This window comes from Oncorhynchus gorbuscha, linkage group LG13 (assembly GCF_021184085.1).
Source record: "Oncorhynchus gorbuscha isolate QuinsamMale2020 ecotype Even-year linkage group LG13, OgorEven_v1.0, whole genome shotgun sequence".
Lineage (NCBI taxonomy): Eukaryota > Metazoa > Chordata > Actinopteri > Salmoniformes > Salmonidae > Oncorhynchus > Oncorhynchus gorbuscha.
In genome coordinates, this window is record NC_060185.1 from 4,149,615 (window position 1) to 4,173,211 (window position 23,597).

The 23,597-nt window shown below is 46.8% G+C and overlaps 1 protein-coding gene across 1 annotated transcript in view; it reads right to left on the reverse strand.

Annotated features, from left to right (window-relative positions):
• Nucleotides 1-6,882: 6,882 nt before the first annotated feature.
• The window catches only part of LOC123992454 (prolylcarboxypeptidase (angiotensinase C)), a 39,479-nt gene continuing 22,764 nt past the window's right edge, over nt 6,883-23,597 (reverse strand). The window contains exons 7-9 of the mRNA XM_046293605.1: nt 21,724-21,894; nt 14,937-15,124; nt 6,883-9,130 (exon numbers count right to left, since the gene is read on the reverse strand). Coding sequence (XP_046149561.1) covers nt 8,917-9,130; nt 14,937-15,124; nt 21,724-21,894 — 573 coding nt within the window. The 3' untranslated portion in view covers nt 6,883-8,916. The remainder of the gene's footprint in view (nt 9,131-14,936; nt 15,125-21,723; nt 21,895-23,597) is intronic.

Consider the following 23,597-nt stretch of genomic DNA (forward strand, 5'->3'; position numbering starts at 1 on the left):
TCGATGATATAGAGTACAGTATATACATATGCATATGAGATGAATAATGTAGGGTAAGTAACATTGTATAAGGTAGCATTGTTTAAAGTGGCTAGTGATATATTTACATCATTTCCCATCAATTCCCATTATTAAAGTGGCTGGAGTTGGGTCAGTGTCAATGACAGTGTGTTGGCAGCAGCCACTCAATGTTAGTGGTGGCTGTTTAACAGTCTGATGGCCTTGAGATAGAAGCTGTTTTTCAGTCTCTCGGTCCCAGCTTTGATGCACCTGTACTGACCTCGCCTTCTGGATGATAGCGGGGTGAACAGGCAGTGGTTCGGGTGGTTGATGTCCTTGATGATCTTTATGACCTTCCTGTAACATCGGGTGGTGTAGGTGTCCTGGAGGGCAGGTAGTTTGCCCCCGGTGATGCGTTGTGCAGTCCTCACTACCCTCTGGAGAGCCTTACGGTTGAGGGCGGAGCAGTTGCCGTACCAGGCGGTGATACAGCCCGCCAGGATGCTCTCGATTGTGCATCTGTAGAAGTTTGTGAGTGCTTTTGGTGACAAGCCGAATTCCTTCAGCCTCCTGAGGTTGAATAGGCGCTGCTGCTATTATTGAAGACTCCAAATGAAAACCAAGTTGGTACCACTGATATTGCTGGTCACTGCGAATGTTGCCCCATGTTCTCAAAAACAAGGTCTGAATAGTTGTGTGAAACAACAAAGGAAGACTGTCAAGACTTTCAACTTCCTCTACACAACTCTGAGAGCAGAGACTTTACTGTGAACCGCAAAAACCCATCAAAACCCTCTGTACCCCCTGCCTCTCTCCTAACATTATCTTCCTCTGTACCCCCTGCCTCTCTCCTAACCTTCCCTCCCTCTGTACCCCCTCCCTCTCCTAACCTTCCCTCCCTCTGTACCCCCTGCCTCTCTCCTAACCTTCCCTCCCTCTGTACCCCCTGCCTCTCTCCTAACCTTCCCTCCCTCTGTACCCCCTGCCTCTCTCCTAACCTTCCCTCCCTCTGTACCCCCTGCCTCTCACCTAACCTTCCCTCCCTCTGTACCCCCTGCCTCTCTCCTAACCTTCCCTCCCTCTGTACCCCTCCCTCTCCTAACCTTCCCTCCCTCTGTACCCCTTGCCTCTCTCCTAACCTTCCCTCCCTCTGTACCCCCTGCCTCTCTCCTAACCTTCCCTCCCTCTGTACCCTCTCCCTCTCCTAACCTTCCCTCCCTCTGTACCCCCTGCCTCTCTCCTAACCTTCCCTTCCCTCCCCTCCCTCTCCTAACCTTCCCTTCCCTTCCCTCCCCTCCCTCTCCTAACCTTCTCTCCCTCTGTACCCCCTGCCTCTCTCCTAACCTTCTCTCCCTCTGTACCCCCTGCCTCTCTCCTAACCTTCCCTCCCTCTGTACCCCTGCCTCTCTCCTAACCTTCTCTCCCTCTGTACCCCCTGCCTCTCTCCTAACCTTCCCTTCCCTTCCCTCCCTCTCCTAACCTTCTCTCCCTCTGTACCCCCTGCCTCTCTCCTAACCTTCTCTCCCTCTGTACCCCCTGCCTCTCTCCTAACCTTCCCTCCCTCTGTAACCCCTGCCTCTCTCCTAACCTTCTCTCCCTCTGTACCCCCTGCCTCTCTCCTAACCTTCCCTTCCCTTCCCTCCCCTCCCTCTCCTAACCTTCTCTCCCTCTGTACCCCCTGCCCCTCTCCTAACCTTCTCTTCCTCTGTACCCCCTGCCTCTCTCCTAACCTTCTCTCCCTCTGTAACCCCTGCCTCTCTCCTAACCTTCTCTCCCTCTGTACCCCCTGCCTCTCTCCTAACCTTCCCTCCCTCCCTCTCCTAACCTTCTCTTCCTCTGTACCCCCTGCCTCTCTCCTAACCTTCCCTCCCTCTGTACCCCCTGCCTCTCTCCTAACCTTCCCTTCCCTCCCTCTCCTAACCTTCTCTCCTCTGTACCCCCTGCCTCTCTCCTTCCCTTCCCTCCCCTCCCTCTCCTAACCTTCTCTCCCTCTGTACCCCTAGCCTCTCTCCTAACCTTCTCTCCCTCTGTACCCCCTGCCTCTCTCCTAACCTTCCTTTCCCTTCCCTCCCCTCCCTCTCCTAACCTTCCCTTCCCTTCCCTCCCCTCCCTCTCCTAACCTTCTCTCCCTCTGTACCCCCTGCCTCTCTCTAACCTTCCTTTCCCTTCCCTCCCCTCCCTCTCCTAACCTTCCCTTCCCTTCCCTCCCCTCCCTCTCCTAACCTTCCCTCCCTCTGTACCCCCTGCCTCTCTCCTAACCTTCTCTCCCTCTGTACCCCCTGCCTCTCTCCTAACCTTCCCTTCCCTCCCCTCCCTCTCCTAACCTTCCCTCCCTCTGTACCCCCTGCCTCTCTCCTAACCTTCCCTCCCCTCTGTACCCCTCCCTCTCCTAACCTTCCCTCCCTCTGTACCCCCTGCCCCTCTCCTAACCTTCTCTCCCTCTGTACCCCCTGCCTCTCTCCTAACCTTCTCTCCCTCTGTACCCCTGCCTCTCCCTTCCCTTCCCTCCCTCCCTCTCCTAACCTTCCCTTCCCTCCCCTCCCTCTCCTAACCTTCTCTCCCTCTGTACCCCCTGCCTCTCTCCTAACCTCCCCTTCCCTCCCCTCCCCTCCCTCTCCTAACCTTCTCTCCCTCTGTACCCCCTGCCCCTCTCCTAACCTTCTCTTCCTCTGTACCCCCTGCCTCTCTCCTAACCTTCTCTCCCTCTGTACCCCCTGCCTCTCTCCTAACCTTCCTTTCCCTTCCCTCCCCTCCCTCTCCTAACCTTCCCTTCCCTTCCCTCCCCTCCCTCCCTAACCTTCCCTCCCTCTGTACCTCCTGCCTCTCTCCTAACCTTCTCTCCCCTGTACCCCCTGCCTCTCTCCTAACCTTCCCTTCCCTTCCCTCCCCTCCCTCTCCTAACCTTCCCTCCCTCTGTACCCCCTGCCTCTCTCCTAACCTTCCCTCCCTCTGTACCCCCTCCCTCTCCTAACCTTCCCTCCCTCTGTACCCCCTGCCTCTCCCCTTCCCTTCCCTCCCCTCCCTCTCCTAACCTTCCCTCCCTCTGTACCCCCTGCCTCTCTCCTAACCATTCCTCCCTCCTTCCCACCCTGGCCCTCCCTCCTTCCCACCCTGGCCCTCCCTCCTTCCCACCCTGGCCCTCCCTCTTTCCCACCCTAGCCCTCCCTCTTTCCCACCCTAGCCCTCCCTCCTTCCCACCCTAGCCCTCCGTCCTTTCCACCCTAGCCCTCCCTGCTCCTAGCCATCGTTCCCTTCTTCCCTCCTTCCTACCATGGCCTTCCCTCCCTCCCTCATTCCCACCCTAGCCCTCCCTCCATCCTTCCCACCCTAGCCCTCCCTCCCTCATTCCCACCCTAGCCCTCCCTCCATCCTTCCCACCCTAGCCCTCCCTCCCTCCTCACCCTAGCCCTCCCTCCTTCCCACCCTAGCCCTCCCTCCTTTCCACCCTAGCCCTCCCTGCTTCTAGCCATCGTTCCCTCCTTCCCTCCTTCCTACCATGGCCTTCTCCTCCCTCCCTCATTCCCACCCTAGCCCTCCCTCCCTCGTTCCCACCCTAGCCCTCCCTCCCTCGTTCCCACCCTAGCCCTCCCTCCCTCGTTCCCACCCTAGCCCTCCCTCCCTCCCTCGTTCCCACCCTAGCCCTCCCTCCCTCATTCCCTCCCTCCCTCCCTCATTCCCACCCTAGCCCTCCCTCCCTCCTGCAAACCAAGGCCCTCCCTCCATCCCACCCTCTCTGGCCCCGAATGTGCAGTAGTAATAATATTGCTAGCAGGGGTTAACTGACGGGGGACCATGGCCCGTCTAGGTACAGCAATTTAAAAAGCTTTGAGGTTCCCAGCTGTATGAATCTGCTCCAGGGGGAATCCCACAGGCTGGTCCGCATGGGGTTAGGGTCAACATTTCACACCCACCAATCCCTGCATTCCCAAATGGTACCCTATTGCCTATATACAGTGTACAACTTGAGTCCTGGTCTAAAAGTCGTGCACTATATAGGCAATAGGGTACCAATTGGGACGCAAGCCTGTGACTTTACCCCACCAACCTCGATCACCTCCCACCAGCACCGTTATTGGTCTCCTCCGATTTGGCTTTCTATGCGTTATTATTAAATCTTAACCACATGCTACTGCTGTGATTGGCAACAGAATGAATATATACACTGAGTGAACAAAACATTAGGAACACTTTCCTAACATTGAGTTGCACCCCCTTCATGCTACTGCTGTGATTGGCAACAGAATGAATATATACACTGAGTGAACAAAACATTAGGAACACTTTCCTAATTTTGAGTTGCACCCCCTTCATGCTACTGCTGTGATTGGCAACAGAATGAATATATACACTGAGTGAAAAAAACATTAGGAACACTTTCCTAATATTGATTTGCACCCCCTTCATGCTACTGCTGTGATTGGCAACAGAATGAATATATACACTGAGTGAACAAAACATTAGGAACACTTTCCTAACATTGAGTTGCACCCCCTTCATGCTACTGCTGTGATTGGCAACAGAATTAATATATTCACTGAGTGAACAAAACATTAGGAACACTTTCCTAACATTGAGTTGCACCCCCTTCATGCTACTGCTGTGATTGGCAACAGAATGAATATATTCACTGAGTGAACAAAACATTAGGAACACTTTCCTAATATTGATTTGCACCCCCTTCATGCTACTGCTGTGATTGGCAACAGAATGAATATATACACTGAGTGAACAAAACATTAGGAACACTTTCCTAATATTGAGTTGCACCCCCCTCCCCCCTTTTGCCCTCACAGAACAGCCTTGATTCGTCGGGGTATGGACTCTAGAAGGTGTCGAAAGCAGTTCCACAGTGATTCTGGACCATGTTGACTCCAATGCTTACCCACAGTTGTGTCAAGTTGGCTGGATGTTCTTTGGGTGGTGGAACATTCTTGATACACACGGGAAACTGTTGAGTGTGAAAAACTCAGCAGCGTTGCAGTTCTTGACACAAACCGGTGCACCGAATACCATACCCTGTTTAAAGGCACTTAAATCTATGTTGTCTTGCCCGTTCATCCTCTGAACGGCACACAGACACAATCCATGTCTCTATTGTCTCAAGGCTTAAAAATCCTTCCTGCCTCCTCCTCTTCATCTACACTGATTGAAGTGACATAGATAAGGGATCATAACTTTTACCTGGATACACCTGGTCAGTGAGACGGGGAACGCTCAGTGTGACGGGGAACGCTCAGTGTGACGGGGAACGCTGAGTGTTAAAGGGAACGCTGAGTGTTAAAGGGAACGCTGAGTGTTAAAGGGAACGCTGAGTGTTAAAGGGAACGCTCAGTGTGACGGGGAACGCTCAGTGTGACGGGGAACGCTCAGTGTGACGGGGAACGCTCAGTGTGACGGGGAACGCTCAGTGTTAAAGGGAACGCTCAGTGTTAAAGGGAACGCTCAGTGTGACGGGGAACGCTCAGTGTTAAAGGGAACGCTCAGTGTTAAAGGGAACGCTCAGTGTTAAAGGGAACGCTCAGTGTTAAAGGGAACGCTCAGTGTTAAAGGGAACGCTCAGTGTGACTGGGAACGCTCAGTGTTAAAGGGAACGCTCAGTGTTAAAGGGAACGCTCAGTGTGACGGGTAACCCTCAGTGTTAAAGGGAACGCTCAGTGTGACGGGGAACGCTCAGTGTTAAAGGGAACGCTCAGTGTTAAAGGGAACGCTCAGTCATAAAGGGAACGCTCAGTGTGACGGGGAACGCTCAGTGTTAAAGGGAACGCTCAGTGTTAAAGGGAACGCTCAGTGTTAAAGGGAACGCTCAGTGTTAAAGGGAACGCTCAGTGTTAAAGGGATGGCTCAGTGTTAAAGGGAACGCTCAATGTGACAGGGAACGCTCAGTGTGACAGGGAACGCTCAGTGTGACAGGGAACGCTCAGTGTGACAGGGAACGCTCAGTGTGACAGGGAACGCTCAGTGTTAAAGGGAACGCTCAGTGTTAGAGGGAACGCTCAGTGTGACAGGGAACGCTCAGTGTGACAGGGAACGCTCAGTGTGACAGGGAACGCTCAGTGTTAAAGGGAACGCTCAGTGTTAAAGGGAACGCTCAGTGATAAAGGGAACGCTCAGTGATAAAGGGAACGCTCAGTGATAAAGGGAACGCTCAGTGTTAAAGGGAACGCTCAGTGTTAAAGGGAACGCTCAGTGTTAAAGGGAACGCTCAGTGTTAAAGGGAACGCTCAGTGTTAAAGGGAACGCTCAGTGTTAAAGGAAACGCTCAGTGTTAAAGGGAACGCTCAGTGTTAAAGGAAACGCTCAGTGTTAAAGGAAACGCTCAGTGTTAAAGGGAACGCTCAGTGATAAAGGGAACGCTCAGTATTAAAGGGAACGCTCAGTGATAAAGGGAACGCTCAGTGTTATGGGGAACGCTCAATGATAAAGGGAACGCTCAATGATAAAGGGAACGCTCAGTGATAAAGGGAACGCTCAGTGATAAAGGGAACGCTCAGTGATAAAGGGAACGCTCAGTGATAAAGGGAACGCTCAGTGATAAAGGGAACGCTCAGTGATAAAGGGAACGCTCAGTGATAAAGGGAACGCTCAGTGTTATGGGGAACGCTCAGTGTTAAAGGGAACGCTCAGTGTTAAAGGGAACGCTCAGTGTTAAAGGGAACGCTCAGTGTTAAAGGGAACGCTCAGCGTGACAGGATGAATATATATAGATTATAGAAGCAGCCCTCTGATGTTCAGCATGTTTACATATGAATAATTGTCAAGCCAAGGACTCGTCCATCAAATGTCAATATCTTTCGAATGTTCAGTGTAGAATACACATGATTTATTTAGCAAGTATTCCGGTTGTGAGTTTAGAGTTGACAAGATGACAAGACAAAAACAGTATCAAAATAACATTGCTTTTAATCTGGGAACAACACATGACAATAGCAGTAAGACATTAAAGGGATATTACTGAACATCCACAGCCATTAAAGGGATATTACTGAACAGCCATTAAAGGGATATTACTGAACAGCCACAGCCATTAAAGGGATATTACTGAACAGCCACAGCAATTAAAGGGATATTACTGAACAGCCACAGCCATTAAAGGGATATTAATGAACAGCCATTAAAGGGATATTACTGAACAGCCACAGCAATTAAAGGGATATTACTGAACAGCCACAGCCATTAAAGGGATATTACTGAACAGCCACAGCCATTAAAGGGATATTACTGAACAGCCACAGCCATTAAAGGGATATTACTGAACAGCCACAGCAATTAAAGGGATATTACTGAACAGCCACAGCCATTAAAGGGATATTACTGAACAGCCAATAAAGGGATATTACTGAACAGCCATTAAAGGGGTATTACTGAACAGCCATTAAAGTCAATGAAACATGTTAACACGACATTGAGAGACACTGCTGGGTCCAGCCCTTCTGCTGCCGTGGTTAAATATGGGTCTATTTCTGGACCAAATACAACTCAGGTCGTAGTATAAAAACTGTAAACTACAAGTGAATGTTATCAATTGTTTTGGAAAAACCCTTAGAATCTCTGACTAAATGCTAATTCTAGTTTAACAGAAATGGTCAATTACAACGAATTGTAAACACTAACAAAAAAAACAACATACGTTTTTCCTGAGAGTTGTTAAATAAAAAAATAAAAAATTGTACTAATTATCCCAATAAACAAATTAAATTGTTGTTCTGATATACAGTATGTATGTGTAAGTTATCAAACTTCAATTAAACACAATTCATAAATACTGTAAGTGAATGATCTAATCTGGTGTTATGTGAAAATGTCTTTAATTTTCAAAATTAAGAAAATATTTATTTCCGTTTTTAACAGTTGATATTCTAGCCCTTTCTGACACTCTTATTGAAGAGAGACTTTGGTACGAAACAGAGAACACTGTAAACAATCATTTGAAATCAACATTGAAATTGTTACTTCACTAAACCTGATTATTGGTGTAAGTAGATCTTCCTTAAAAACTCAACACATCTGAAAAAACAATATTCCCCTGAAAATACATCAGTACATTTTGGTGGTAGAGAACATTGGTATTATATGGCACCCTATTCCCTACATAGTGCACTCCTTTTTAAACAGGGTCCATATGGGCTCTGGTCAAAAGTAGTGCACTATATAGGGTATAGGGTCCCATAGTGTTCTGGTCTAAAGTAGTGCACTATATAGGGTATAGGGTCCCATAGTGTTCTGGTCTAAAGTAGTGCACTATATAGGGTATAGGGTCCCATAGTGTTCTGGTCTAAAGTAGTGCACTATATAGGGTATAGGGTCACTTTTGGGATGCAAACAAAAGCCTTAGTTTCAATGTCCACAGTAGCATATCACTTAGAATACACGTTCAATACATTGCTCCCTTCTTAGTAGTATGCTAGAGAGGGCATTGCAACAAAGCCACATGTTATATGCTATGGTCTTTCAGCTTCAGGTAGTCTGAGAGGCTGGGGCTTGCATCTACTGGCCTACTTCTGACCAGAGTCCTAGGGGGTCCTGGATAAAAGTAGTGCACTATATAGGGAATAGGGTGACATTTCAGGCCAACCCTGGGTGTTTAAGTTCAAAGTGATTTAGTCTGGCAGTTTTAGTTCTGCTTGATTTAATAATTGTAGTAACAGAGTGCTTTAACCTGGGAGTTGTAGTTCAGAGAGAGTGACTTAGCATGGGAGTTGTAGTTCAGAGTGATTTAACCTGGTAGTTGTAGTTCAGAATTATTTAGCTTGGTAGTTGTAGTTCAGATTGACTTAGCATGGGAGTTGTAGTTCAGAGTGATTTAACCTGGTAGTTGTAGTTCAGAATGATTTAGCCTTGCAGTTGTTGTTCAGAGTGATTTAACCTGGTAGTTGTAGTTCAGAGTGATTTAGCCTGGCAGTTGTAGTTCAGACTGATTTAACCTGGTATTCGTAGTTTCCTGGCCTGTGTGATCCACAGTTTGAAGTATTCCACCTCCTGGATGCGGGCTGAGAGGACGGTGTGAGGGTCATACTCGTTGTTGTAGCGTAGGTCCAGGTGGTGAGCTCCGTCAGGTATCACTATGGCAACCACCGAGTCAGAGATGTTTCGGGTCACCCCACCACTTGACCACGGGTCCAGTCCTCCGTTACTGTAAGAGTTTAGAGGAGAGGGATCAACCAATCACATAAGGAAGGAGGATCAAACAGTGAAGCAGAGTTAACATGGAATAACATCAGGCTTAACCTACATGGAATAACATCAGGCTTAACCTACATGGAATAACATCAGACTTAACCTACATGGAATAACATCAGGCTTAACCTCCATGGAATAACATCAGGCTTAACCTACATGGAATAACATCAGGCTTAACCTCCATGGAAGAACATCAGGCTTAACCTCCATGGAAGAACATCAGGCTAAACCTCCATGGAATAACAACAGGCTTAACCTACATGGAATAACATCAGGCTTAACCTCCATGGAATAACAACAGGCTTAACCTACATGGAATAACATCAGGCTTAACCTCCATGGAATAACAACAGGCTTAACCTACATGGAATAACATCAGGCTTAACCTCCATGGAATAACATCAGGCTTAACCTACAATACAGGTAGAGTCACAGGTAAGAGGCAGTGCTGTATCATGAAGAGTCACAGGTAAGAGGCAGTGCTGTATCATGAATACAGTCACAGGTAAGAGGCAGTGCTGTATCATGAATACAGGTAAGAGGCAGTGCTGTATCATGAATACAGGTAAGAGGCAGCGCTGTATCATGAATACAGTCACAGGTAAGGGGCAGTGCTGTATCATGAAGAGTCACAGGTAAGAGGCAGTGCTGTATCATGAATACAGGTAAGAGGCAGCACTGTATCATGAATACAGTCACAGGTAAGAGGCAGTGCTGTATCATGAAGAGTCACAGGTAAGAGGCAGTGCTGTATCATGAAGAGTCACAGGTAAGAGGCAGTGCTGTATCATGAATACAGGTAAGAGGCAGTGCTGTATCATGAAGAGTCACAGGTAAGAGGCAGTGCTGCATCATGAATACAGGTAAGAGGCAGCGCTGTATCATGAATACAGTCACAGGTAAGAGGCAGTGCTGTATCATGAATACAGGTAAGAGGCAGTGCTGTATCATGAAGAGTCACAGGTAAGAGGCAGTGCTGTATCATGAATACAGGTAAGAGGCAGCGCTGTATCATGAATACAGGTAAGAGGCAGCGCTGTATCATGAATACAGTCACAGGTAAGAGGCAGTGCTGTATCATAAATACAGGTAAGAGGCAGTGCTGTATCATGAATACAGGTAAGAGGCAGTGCTGTATCATGAATACAGTCACAGGTAAGAGGCAGTGCTGTATCATGAATAGAGTCACAGGTAAGAGGCAGTGCTGTATCATGAATAGAGTCACAGGTAAGAGGCAGTGCTGTATCATGAATAGAGTCACAGGTAAGAGGCAGTGCTGTATCATGAAGAGTCACAGGTAAGAGGCAGTGCTGCATCATGAATACAGTCACAGGTAAGAGGCAGTGCTGTATCATGAAGAGTCACAGGTAAGAGGCAGTGCTGTATCATGAATACAGTCACAGGTAAGAGGCAGTGCTGTATCATGAAGAGTCACAGGTAAGAGGCAGTGCTGTATCATGAATAGAGTCACAGGTAAGAGGCAGTGCTGTATCATGAATAGAGTCACAGGTAAGAGGCAGTGCTGTATCATGAATAGAGTCACAGGTAAGAGGCAGTGCTGTATCATGAAGAGTCACAGGTAAGAGGCAGTGCTGCATCATGAATACAGTCACAGGTAAGAGGCAGTGCTGTATCATGAAGAGTCACAGGTAAGAGGCAGTGCTGTATCATGAATACAGTCACAGGTAAGAGGCAGTGCTGTATCATGAAGAGTCACAGGTAAGAGGCAGTGCTGTATCATGAATATAGGTAAGAGGCAGTGCTGCATCATGAATACAGGTAAGAGGCAGTGCTGTATCATGAATACAGGTAAGAGGCAGTGCTGTATCAAAAATCAAAGGCATTACGGTTAAAAAACGACTGACTACCACCACTGATTTCTGTATGCTAGCTATGCTAACCAGCTTACACGAATGGGAGTTAGCATTTAATTAAGATGGCTGAACCTCTATTGGGTAACAGTGTATTAATTAAGATGGCTGAACATCTATTGGGTAACAGTGTAATATTTAAGATGGCTGAACCTCTATTGGGTAACAGTGTATTAATTAAGATGGCTGAACCTCTATTGGGTAACAGTGTATTAATTAAGATGGCTGAACATCTACTGGGTAACAGTGCATTATTTAAGATGGCTGAACATCTATTGGGTAACAGTGTATTAATTAAGATGGCTGAACCTCTATTGGGTAACAGTGTATTAATTAAGATGGCTGAACCTCTATTGGGTAACAGTGTATTATTTAAGATGGCTGAACCTCTATTGGGTAACAGTGTATTAATTAAGATGGCTGAACCTCTATTGGGTAACAGGGTATTAATTAAGATGGTTGACCCTCTATTGGGTAACAGTGTATCAATTAAGATGGCTGAACATCTATTGGGTAACAGTGTATCAATTAAGATGGCTGAACATCTATTGGGTAACAGTGTATTCATTAAGATGGCTGAACCTCTATTGGGTAACAGTGTATCAATTAAGATGGCTGAACATCTATTGGGTAACAGTGTATTCATTAAGATGGCTGAACCTCTATTGGGTAACAGTGTATTAATTAAGATGGCTGAACCTCTATTGGGTAACAGTGTATTAATTAAGATGGCTGAACCTCTATTGGGTAACAGTGTATTAATTAAGATGGCTGAACCTCTATTGGGTAACAGTGTATTAATTAAGATGGCTGAACCTCTATTGCGTAACAGTGTATTAATTAAGATGGCTGAACATCTATTGGGTAACAGTGTATTATTTAAGATGGCTGAACCTCTATTGGGTAACAGTGTATTAATTAAGATGGCTGAACCTCTATTGGGTAACAGTGTATTAATTAAGATGGCTGAACCTCTATTGGGTAACAGTGTATTAATTAAGATGGCTGAACATCTATTGGGTAACAGTGTATTAATTAAGATGGCTGAACCTCTATTGGGTAACAGTGTATTAATTAAGATGGCTGAACCTCTATTGGGTAACAGTGTATTAATTAAGATGGCTGAACCTCTATTGCGTAACAGTGTATTAATTAAGATGGCTGAACATCTATTGGGTAACAGTGTATTATTTAAGATGGCTGAACCTCTATTGGGTAACAGGGTATTAATTAAGATGGCTGAACCTCTATTGGGTAACAGTGTATTAATTAAGATGGCTGAACCTCTGGGTAACAGTGTATTAATTAAGATGGCTGAACCTCTATTGGGTAACAGGGTATTAATTAAGATGGCTGAACCTCTATTGGGTAACAGTGTATTAATTAAGATGGCTGAACCTCTATTGGGTAACAGTGTATTAATTAAGATGGCTGAACCTCTATTGGGTAACAGTGTATTAATTAAGATGGCTGAACCTCTATTGCGTAACAGTGTATTAATTAAGATGGCTGAACATCTATTGGGTAACAGTGTATTATTTAAGATGGCTGAACCTCTATTGGGTAACAGTGTATTAATTAAGATGGCTGAACCTCTATTGGGTAACAGTGTATTAATTAAGATGGCTGAACCTCTATTGGGTAACAGTGTATTAATTAAGATGGCTGAACCTCTATTGGGTAACAGTGTATTAATGAAGATGGCTGAACCTCTATTGGGTAACAGTGTATTAATTAAGATGGCTGAACCTCTATTGCGTAACAGTGCAATAATTAAGATGGCTGAACATCTATTGGGTAACAGTGTATTATTTAAGATGGCTGAACCTCTATTGGGTAACAGGGTATTAATTAAGATGGCTGAACCTCTATTGGGTAACAGTGTATTAATTAAGATGGCTGAACCTCTGGGTAACAGTGTATTAATTAAGATGGCTGAACATCTATTGGGTAACAGTGTATTAATTAAGATGGCTGAACCTCTATTGGGTAACAGGGTATTAATTAAGATGGCTGAACCTCTATTGGGTAACAGTGTATTAATTAAGATGGCTGAACCTCTATTGGGTAACAGTGTATTAATTAAGATGGCTGAACCTCTATTGGGTAACAGTGTATTAATTAAGATGGCTGAACCTCTATTGCGTAACAGTGTATTAATTAAGATGGCTGAACATTTATTGGGTAACAGTGTATTATTTAAGATGGCTGAACCTCTATTGGGTAACAGTGTATTAATTAAGATGGCTGAACCTCTATTGGGTAACAGTGTATTAATTAAGATGGCTGAACCTCTATTGCGTAACAGTGTATTAATTAAGATGGCTGAACATCTATTGGGTAACAGTGTATTATTTAAGATGGCTGAACCTCTATTGGGTAACAGTGTATTATTTAAGATGGCTGAACCTCTATTGGGTAACAGTGTATTAATTAAGATGGCTGAACCTCTATTGGGTAACAGTGTATTAATTAAGATGGCTTAACCTCTATTGGGTAACAGTGTATTAATTAAGATGGCTTAACCTCTATTGGGTAACAGGGTATTAATTAAGATGGCTGAACCTCTATTGGGTAACAGTGTATCAATTAAGATGGCTGAACATCTATTGGGTAACAGTGTATTAATTAAGATGGCTGAACCTCTATTGGGTAACAGTGTATTAATTAAGATGGCTGAACCTCTATTGGGTAACAGTGTATTAATTAAGATGGCTGAACATCTATTGGGTAACAGTGTATTAATTAAGATGCCTGAACCCCTGGGTAACAATGTATTATTTAAGATGGCTGAACCTCTATTGGGTAACAGTGTATTAATTAAGATGGCTGAACCTCTATTGGGTAACAGTGTATTAATTAAGATGGCTGAACCTCTATTGGGTAACAGTGTATTAATTAAGATGGCTGAACCTCTATTGGGTAACAGTGTATTAATTAAGATGGCTGAACCTCTATTGCGTAACAGTGTATTAATTAAGATGGCTGAACATCTATTGGGTAACAGTGTATTATTTAAGATGGCTGAACCTCTATTGGGTAACAGTGTATTAATTAAGATGGCTGAACCTCTATTGGGTAACAGTGTATTAATTAAGATGGCTGAACCTCTATTGCGTAACAGTGTATTAATTAAGATGGCTGAACATCTATTGGGTAACAGTGTATTATTTAAGATGGCTGAACCTCTATTGGGTAACAGTGTATTATTTAAGATGGCTGAACCTCTATTGGGTAACAGTGTATTAATTAAGATGGCTGAACCTCTATTGGGTAACAGTGTATTAATTAAGATGGCTTAACCTCTATTGGGTAACAGTGTATTAATTAAGATGGCTTAACCTCTATTGGGTAACAGGGTATTAATTAAGATGGCTGAACCTCTATTGGGTAACAGTGTATCAATTAAGATGGCTGAACATCTATTGGGTAACAATGTATTAATTAAGATGGCTGAACCTCTATTGGGTAACAGTGTATTAATTAAGATGGCTGAACATCTATTGGGTAACAGTGTATTAATTAAGATGCCTGAACCCCTGGGTAACAATGTATTATTTAAGATGGCTGAACCTCTATTGGGTAACAGTGTATTAATTAAGATGGCTGAACCTCTATTGGGTAACAGTGTATTAATTAAGATGGCTGAACCTCTATTGGGTAACAGTGTATTAATTAAGCATTAAGACATGAGAACCTGTTGATTACCGTGAATAACACATGGCGAGGGCTAAGGCATGGTCCAAGTTAGATTGACGTGTCCGGGGAACAATTTCAGTCACAATCTAATAATAATAATAATAATAATAATAATAGCAATCTCCAGTTACATGGTCACAGGTAAATCTTCTGTCCCTCGCTCAGTAAAATCAGCAGGTGTTAGTTTACCTGAAGATGATGTTGCTGTGAGAAGCAATGTCCAGTCCCCCGTAGACGGTCGCTGCCCAGTCAGCCCGAGGACGCACCCCGAACAGGGAGTTGCACTCATCTGAGAAGGCCTGGAAGTTCCAGTCCTGGGGCTCAAACATGTCCTGCACCCCATCAGTGCAGAGTGGCATCACCATCTCTGTACACGCCTGGGGGAGGAAGAGGGGGAGGAAGAGGGGGAAAGGAGCTGTTAAGGACAGAAACCAAGGTGACCTACTGCTCTTCAGACATCTAAAGGCTAACAGGGTCCATCTAGAGGTCCAGGCTAACAGGGTTCATCTAGAGGACCAGGCTAACAGGGTTCATCTAGAGGACCAGGCTAACAGGGTTAATCTAGAGGACCAGGCTAACAGGGTCCATCTAGAGGACCAGGCTAACAGGGTCCATCTAGAGGACAAGGCTAACAGGGTCCATATAGAGGACCAGGCTAACAGGGTCCATCTAGAGGACCAGGATAACAGGGTCCATATAGACGACCAGGCTAACAGGGTCCATATAGAGGACCAGGCTAACAGGGTCCATCTAAAGGACCAGGCTAACAGGGTCCATCTAGAGGACCAGGCTAACAGGGTCCATCTAGAGGACCAGGCTAACAGGGTCCATCTAGAGGATCAGGCTAACAGGGTCCATCTAGAGGACCAGGCTAACAGGGTCCATATAGACGACCAGGCTAACAGGGTCCATATAGAGGACCAGGCTAACAGGGTCCATCTAGAGGACCAGGCTAACAGGGTCCATCTAGAGGACCAGGCTACCAGGGTCCATCTAGAGGATCAGGCTAACAGGGTCCATATAGAGGCCAGGCTAACAGGGTCCATATAGAGGACCAGACTAGAGGACCAGGCTAACAGGGTCCATCTAGAGGACCAGGCTAACAGGGTCCATCTAGAGGACCAGGATAACAGGGTCCATATAGAGGACCAGGCTAACAGGGTCCATCTAGAGGACCAGGCTAACAGGGTCCGTATAGAGGACCAGGCTAACAGGGTTCATCTCCAGGCTAACAGGGTCCATCTAGAGGACCAGGCTAACAGGGTCCATAAAAAGGACCAGGCTAACAGGGTCCATCTAGAGGACCAGGCTAACAGGGTCCATAAAAAGGACCAGGCTAACAGGGTTCATCTAGAGGACCAGGCTAACAGGGTCCATATAGAGGACCAGGCTAACAGGGTCCATATAGAGGCCAGGCTAACAGGGTCCATCTAGAGGACCAGACTAACAGGGTCCATCTAGAGGACCAGGCTAACAGGGTTCATCTAGAGGACCAGACTAACAGGGTCCAGACTAGAGGGTCCATATAGAGGACCAGGCTAACAGGGTCCATATAGAGGACCAGGCTAACAGGGTCCATCTAGAGGACCAGGCTAACAGGGTCCATCTAGAGGACCAGACTAGAGGACCAGGCTAACAGGGTCCATCTAGAGGACCAGGCTAACAGGGTCCATCTAGAGGACCAGATTACAGGGTCCATATAGAGGGTCAATCTAGAGGACCAGGCTAACAGGGTCCATATAGAGGACCAGGCTAACAGGGTCCAGACTAGAGGGTCCATATAGAGGACCAGGCTAACAGGGTCCATCTAGAGGACCAGGCTAACAGGGTCCATCTAGAGGACCAGACTAGAGGACCAGGCTAACAGGGTCCATCTAGAGGACCAGGCTAACAGGGTCCATATAGATGACCAGGCTAACAGGGTCCATATAGAGGACCAGGCTAACAGGGTCCATCTAGAGGACCAGGCTAACAGGGTCCATCTAGAGGACCAGGCTAACAGGGTCCATCTAGAGGATCAGGCTAACAGGGTCCATATAGAGGCCAGGCTAACAGGGTCCATATAGAGGACCAGACTAGAGGACCAGGCTAACAGGGTCCATCTAGAGGACCAGGCTAACAGGGTCCATCTAGAGGACCAGGATAACAGGGTCCATATAGAGGACCAGACTAGAGGACCAGGCTAACAGGGTCCATATAGAGGACCAGGCTAACAGGGTCCATCTAGAGGATCAGGCTAACAGGGTCCGTATAGAGGACCAGGCTAACAGGGTTCATCTCCAGGCTAACAGGGTCCATCTAGAGGACCAGGCTAACAGGGTCCATAAAAAGGACCAGGCTAACAGGGTCCATCTAGAGGACCAGGCTAACAGGGTCCATAAAAAGGACCAGGCTAACAGGGTTCATCTAGAGGACCAGGCTAACAGGGTCCATATAGAGGACCAGGCTAACAGGGTCCATATAGAGGCCAGGCTAACAGGGTCCATCTAGAGGACCAGACTAACAGGGTCCATCTAGAGGACCAGGCTAACAGGGTCCATCTAGAGGATCAGACTAGAGGACCAGGCTAACAGGGTCCATCTAGAGGACCAGGCTAACAGGGTCCATCTAGAGGACCAGACTACAGGGTCCATATAGAGGACCAGACTAGAGGGTCCATATAGAGGACCAGACTAGAGGACCAGACTAGAGGGTCCATATAGAGGACCAGACTAGAGGACCAGACTAGAGGGTCCATATAGAGGACCAGGCTAACAGGGTCCATATAGAGGACCAGACTAGAAGGTCCATATAGAGGACCAGACTACAGGGTCCAGACTAGAGGACCAGACTAGAGGGACCAGACTAGAGGGTCCATAGAGGGACCAGACTAGAGGGACCAGACTAGAGGGTCCATATAGAGGACCAGACTAGAGGACCAGACTAGAGGGTCCATATAGAGGACCAGACTAGAGGACCAGACTAGAGGGTCCATATAGAGGGACCAGACTAGAGGGTCCATATAGAGGACCAGACTAGAGGACCAGACTAGAGGGACCAGACTAGAGGGTCCATATAGAGGGACCAGACTAGAGGGTCCATATAGAGGACCAGACTAGAGGAGCAGACTAGAGGGACCATATATATAATAATAATAATAATAATATATGACATTTAGCAGACACTTTTATCCAAAGCGACTTACAGTCATGTGTGCATACATTCTACGTATGGGTGGTCCTGGGAATCGAACCCACTACCCTGGCGTTACAAGCGCCATGCTCTACCAACTGAGCTATAGAGGACCAGACTACAGGGTCCATATAGAGGACCAGACTACAGGGTCCATCTAGAGGGTCAATCTAGAGGACCAGACTAGAGGACCAGACTAGAGGGCCAGACTAGAGGGACCATATAGAGGACCAGACTAGAGGGACCAGACTAGAGGGACCAGACTAGAGGACCAGACTAGAGGGACCATATAGAGGACCAGACTAGAGAACCAGACTAGAGGGACCAGACTAGAGGACCAGACTAGAGGGACCAGACTAGAGGGACCAGACTAGAGGGACCAGACTAGAGGACCAGACTAGAGGGACCAGACTAGAGGAGCAGACTAGAGGGACCATATAGAGGACCAGACTAGAGGGACCAGACTAGAGGGACCAGATAGAGAACCAGACTAGAGGGACCAGACTAGAGGGACCAGACTAGAGGACCAGACTAGAGGGACCAGACTAGAGGACCAGACTAGAGGGACCAGACTAGAGGACCAGACTAGAGGGGCCAGACTAGAGGGCCAGACTAGAGGGCCAGACTAGAGGACCAGACTAGAGGGACCAGACTAGAGGGACCAGACTAGAGGGACCAGACTACAGGGACCAGACTAGAGGACCAGACTAGAGGACCAGACTAGAGGACCAGACTAGAGGACCAGACTACAGGACCAGACTAGAGGGACCAGACTAGAGGACCAGACTAGAGGACCAGACTAGAGGGCCAGACTAGAGGGACCAGACTAGAGGGACCAGACTAGAGAACCAGACTAGAGGGACCAGACTAGAGGGACCAGACTAGAGGGACCATATAGAGGACCAGACTAGAGGACCAGACTAGAGGGACCAGACTAGAGGACCAGACATTGCTTGATCTGGAAGAGAAATATGCATCTGAAATGGAACCCTATTCTCTATTCCAGGGGAAGGGAACTACTATTCTCTATTCCAGGGGTAGGGAACTACTATTCTCTATTCCAGGGGTAGGGAACTACTATTCTCTATTCCAGGGGTAGGGAACTACTATTCTCTATTCTCTATTCCAGGTGTAGGGAACTACTATTCTCTATTCTCTATTCCAGGTGTAGGGAACTACTATTCTCTATTCTCTATTCCAGGGGTAGGGAACTACTATTCTCTATTCCAGGGGTAGGTAACTACTATTCTCTATTCTCTATCCCAGGGGTAGGGAACTACTATTCTCTATCCCAGGGGTAGGGAACTACTATTCTCTATCCCAGGGGTAGGGGACTACTATTCTCTATCCCAGGGGTAGGGGACTACTATTCTCTATCCCAGGGGTAGGGAACTACTATTCTCTATCCCAGGGGTAGGGAACTACTATTCTCTATTCCAGGGGTAGGGAACTACTATTCTCTATTCCAGGGGTAGGGAACTACTATTCTCTATCCCAGGGGTAGGGAACTACTATTCTCTATCCCAGGGGTAGGGAACTACTATTCTCTATCCCAGGGGTAGGGAACTACTATTCTCTATCCCAGAGGTAGGGAACTACTATTCTCTATTCCAGGGGTAGGGAACTACTATTCTCTATCCCAGGGGTAGGGAACTACTATTCTCTATCCCAGGGGTAGGGAACTACTATTCTCTATCCCAGGGGTAGGGAACTACTATTCTCTATTCCAGGGGTAGGGAACTACTATTCTCCATTCCAGGGGTAGGGAACTACTATTCTCTATCCCAGGGGTAGGGAACTACTATTCTCTATCCCAGGGGTAGGGAACTACTATTCTCTATCCCAGAGGTAGGGAACTACTATTCTCTATTCCAGGGGTAGGGAACTACTATTCTCTATTCTCTATTCCAGGGGTAGGGAACTACTATTCTCTATTCCAGGGGTAGGGAACTACTATTCTCTATCCCAGGGGTAGGGAACTACTATTCTCTATTCCAGGGGTAGGGAACTACTATTCTCTATTCCAGGGGTAGGGAACTACTATTCTCTATCCCAGGGGTAGGGAACTACTATTCTCTATCCCAGGGGTAGGGAACTACTATTCTCTATCCCAGGGGTAGGGAACTACTATTCTCTATTCCAGGGGTAGGGAACTACTATTCTCTATCCCAGGGGTAGGGAACTACTATTCTCTATCCCAGGGGTAGGGAACTACTATTCTCTATCCCAGGGGTAGGGAACTACTATTCTCTATTCTCTATTCCAGGGGTAGGGAACTACTATTCTCTATTCTCTATTCCAGGGGTAGGGAACTACTATTCTCTATCCCAGGGGTAGGGAACTACTATTCTCTATTCTCTATTCCAGGGGTAGGGAACTACTATTCTCTATTCTCTATTCCAGGGGTAGGGAACTACTATTCTCTATCCCAGGTGTAGGGAACTACTATTCTCTATTCTCTATCCCAGGGGTAGGGAACTACTATTCTCTATCCCAGGGGTAGGGAACTACTATTCTCTATTCCAGGGGTAGGGAACTACTATTCTCTATTCTCTATTCCAGGGGTAGGGAACTACTATTCTCTATTCTCTATTCCAGGGGTAGGGAACTACTATTCTCTATTCCAGGGGTAGGGAACTACTATTCTCTATCCCAGGGGTAGGGAACTACTATTCTCTATCCCAGGGGTAGGGAACTACTATTCTCTATTCTCTATCCCAGGGGTAGGGAACTACTATTCTCTATCCCAGGGGTAGGGAACTACTATTCTCTATTCTCTATTCCAGGGGTAGGGAACTACTATTCTCTATTCTCTATTCCAGGGGTAAGGAACTACTATTCTCTATCCCAGGGGTAGGGAACTACTATTCTCTATTCTCTATTCCAGGGGTAGGGAACTACTATTCTCTATTCTCTATTCCAGGGGTAGGGAACTACTATTCTCTATTCTCTATTCCAGGGGTTGGGAACTACTATTCTCTATTCCAGGGGTAGGGAACTACTATTCTCTATTCTCTATTCCAGGGGTAGGGAACTACTATTCTCTATTCCAGGGGTAGGGAACTACTATTCTCTATTCCAGGGGTAGGGAACTACTATTCTCTATCCCAGGTATCCGTGGGAATATTTGGGAGCAGATTTCCTAAATTAAAAACATTTTTAGCTAAATTCCTGGTGAATTTACACCCCTCCCCCCACCTGTTGCTGAGTCTAGCTCTTTACAGAGCACTACCTGACCAGAGCCCTATTCCCTAATTAGAGCACAACCTGACCAGAGCCCTATTCCCTAATTAGAGCACTACTTGACCAGAGCCCTCTTCCCTAATTAGAGCACTACTTGACCAGAGCCCTATTCCCTAATTAGAGCACTACTTAACCAGAGCCCTATTCCCTAATTAGAGCACTACCTTTGACCAGAGCCCTATTCCCTAATTAGAGCACTACTTAACCAGAGCCCTATTCCCTAATTAGAGCACTACCTTTGACCAGAGCCCTATTCCCTAATTAGAGCACTACCTGACCAGAGCCCTCTTCCCTAATTAGAGCACTACTTGACCAGAGCCCTATTCCCTAATTAGAGCACTACTTAACCAGAGCCCTATTCCCTAATTAGAGCACTACTTAACCAGAGCCCTATTCCCTAATTAGAGCACTACCTTTGACCAGAGCCCTATTCCCTAATTAGAGCACTACCTGACCAGAGCCCCATTCCCTAATTAGAGCACTACTTAACTTAGCTCTTTGACAAGAGCTCTATATAGGGAATAGGGTGCCATCTCAGAAACAACCTGTGAGTTTGTGTTACCTGGTAGTACCAGCCGATGGAGGCCAGGTTCCCTGTAGCCGTAGTGGAAGTGTTGAGACAAGGACAGTTTCCTGTGTGGTTGTAGTAGACTCTAGCAGCTTCAGAGACGCCCCCTAACAGCTGGTAGTCTAACACACTGCTGGGGTCAAAGCTAAGGTGTTTGCACACCACCTGGGAACAAAACAACAAAACATATCACGGTTGGCAGATAGTTTGGGCTTAGAAATTACAATTCTCAGTATAGTAAATACAGGATTTTTTTGGGTCCGTGTTCGTCACACGAGGCACAAACATGGAACAATTACTAATGAATTAATACCTCAGACAACGGCAGAGTGAAAATACTTCTCCCGCTAATTAAATAGTAATACTAGGTAATAAGTAAGAGTTATTTTTCATAGGTAACCTTTTAAAGCACTTTGTTTACAAAACAAACACCTCAGTTCCATTTCAGTCCAAATCCAAACGGCTCAATCAACGTTAGAAAGTTCTCTCTCTCTCTCTCTCTCTCTCTCTCTCTCTCTCTCTCTCTCTCTCTCTCTCTCTCTCTCTCTCTCTCTCTCTCTCTCTCTCTCTCTCTCTCTCTCTCTCTCTCTCTCTCTCTCTCTCTCTCTCTCTCTCTCTCTCTCTCTCTCTCTCTCTCTCTCTCTCTCTCTCTCTCTCTCTCTCAGCTGTTTACTGGTTGTTTTCTCATAAAACATTTCACTTAAAAGATAGTAGTGTCTAATTTACATATGAAATTAAGTGGAATGAAACTAAAGGCTTCATTTAAATGTATAGCTCTGCATAGCGAGGAGACATATTTAGTTGTTAAAAGATTTATCGACCTGGTTTCCCCGCCTCATTCTCACCCTACCAGGACAACTTCTCAACTTTACAAAAGTGACTGTTTCATCTCTAGTGACAATTACTGCAGTTGAGATACATTTAAAATGGGATTTATTGTGTGTTTTTTTTCATCGTTCGTGGTTTCTCTTTCAGACATAGTTACTGTATTGGTAGTTGTCATGGTAGCAGCAGAGTTTGCTGCCTGTCCTGTTCTGTCTGCTAGCTGTTTTTGTTCTGCCAGTCTTTGTAAAGGCTGCTGGAGAGACTGTGGCTGCTTGTTAGGACGTTGGACTGGAGTTCTGGCAGAATGGAGGCTGTTACTGAGGCTTTTGTCTACAGGCGGGCTAGGGGAGGAGGGGGAGGAGGTTGAGGAGGAAGGGGGAGGAGGAGGAGGTTGAGGAGGAAGGGGGAGGAGGTTGAGGAGGAAGGGGGAGGAGGAGGAGGAGGTTGAGGAGGAAGGGGGAGGAGGAGGAGGGGGAGGGAGAGGAGGTGGAGGAGGAAGGGGGAGGAGGAGGAAGGGGGAGGAAGTTGAGGAGGAAGGGGGAGGAGGAGGTTGAGGAGGAAGGGGGGGAGGTTGAGGAGGAAGGGGGAGGAGGAGGAGGAGGTGGAGGAGGAAGGGGGGAGGAGGAGGAGGGGGAGGGAGGGGGAGGGGAGGTGGAGGAGGAAGGGGGGAGGAGGAGGGGGAGGAGGAGGAGGAGGAAGGGGGAGGGGGAGGAGAAGGAGGAGGTTGAGGAGGAAGGGGGAGGAGGAGGAGGAGGTTGAGGAGGAAGGGGGAGGAGGGGGAGGAGGTTGAGGAGGGGGGGAGGAGTTGGAGGAGGAAGGGGGAGGAGGAGGAGGAGGTTGAGGAGGAAGGAGGAGGAGGAGGAGGAGGAGGTTGAGGAGGAAGGGGGAGGCGGAGGAGGAGGTTGAGGAGGAAGGGGGAGGTGGTCGATGGATATATGAGAAGGAGGGGTAGAGCAACAGGCATGTCTGAACCGCAGATTTATACCATGAAAAAATAAAAAACATCCAGCAATTGCTCTGAAGCATCTCCTCTCTACTTTTCA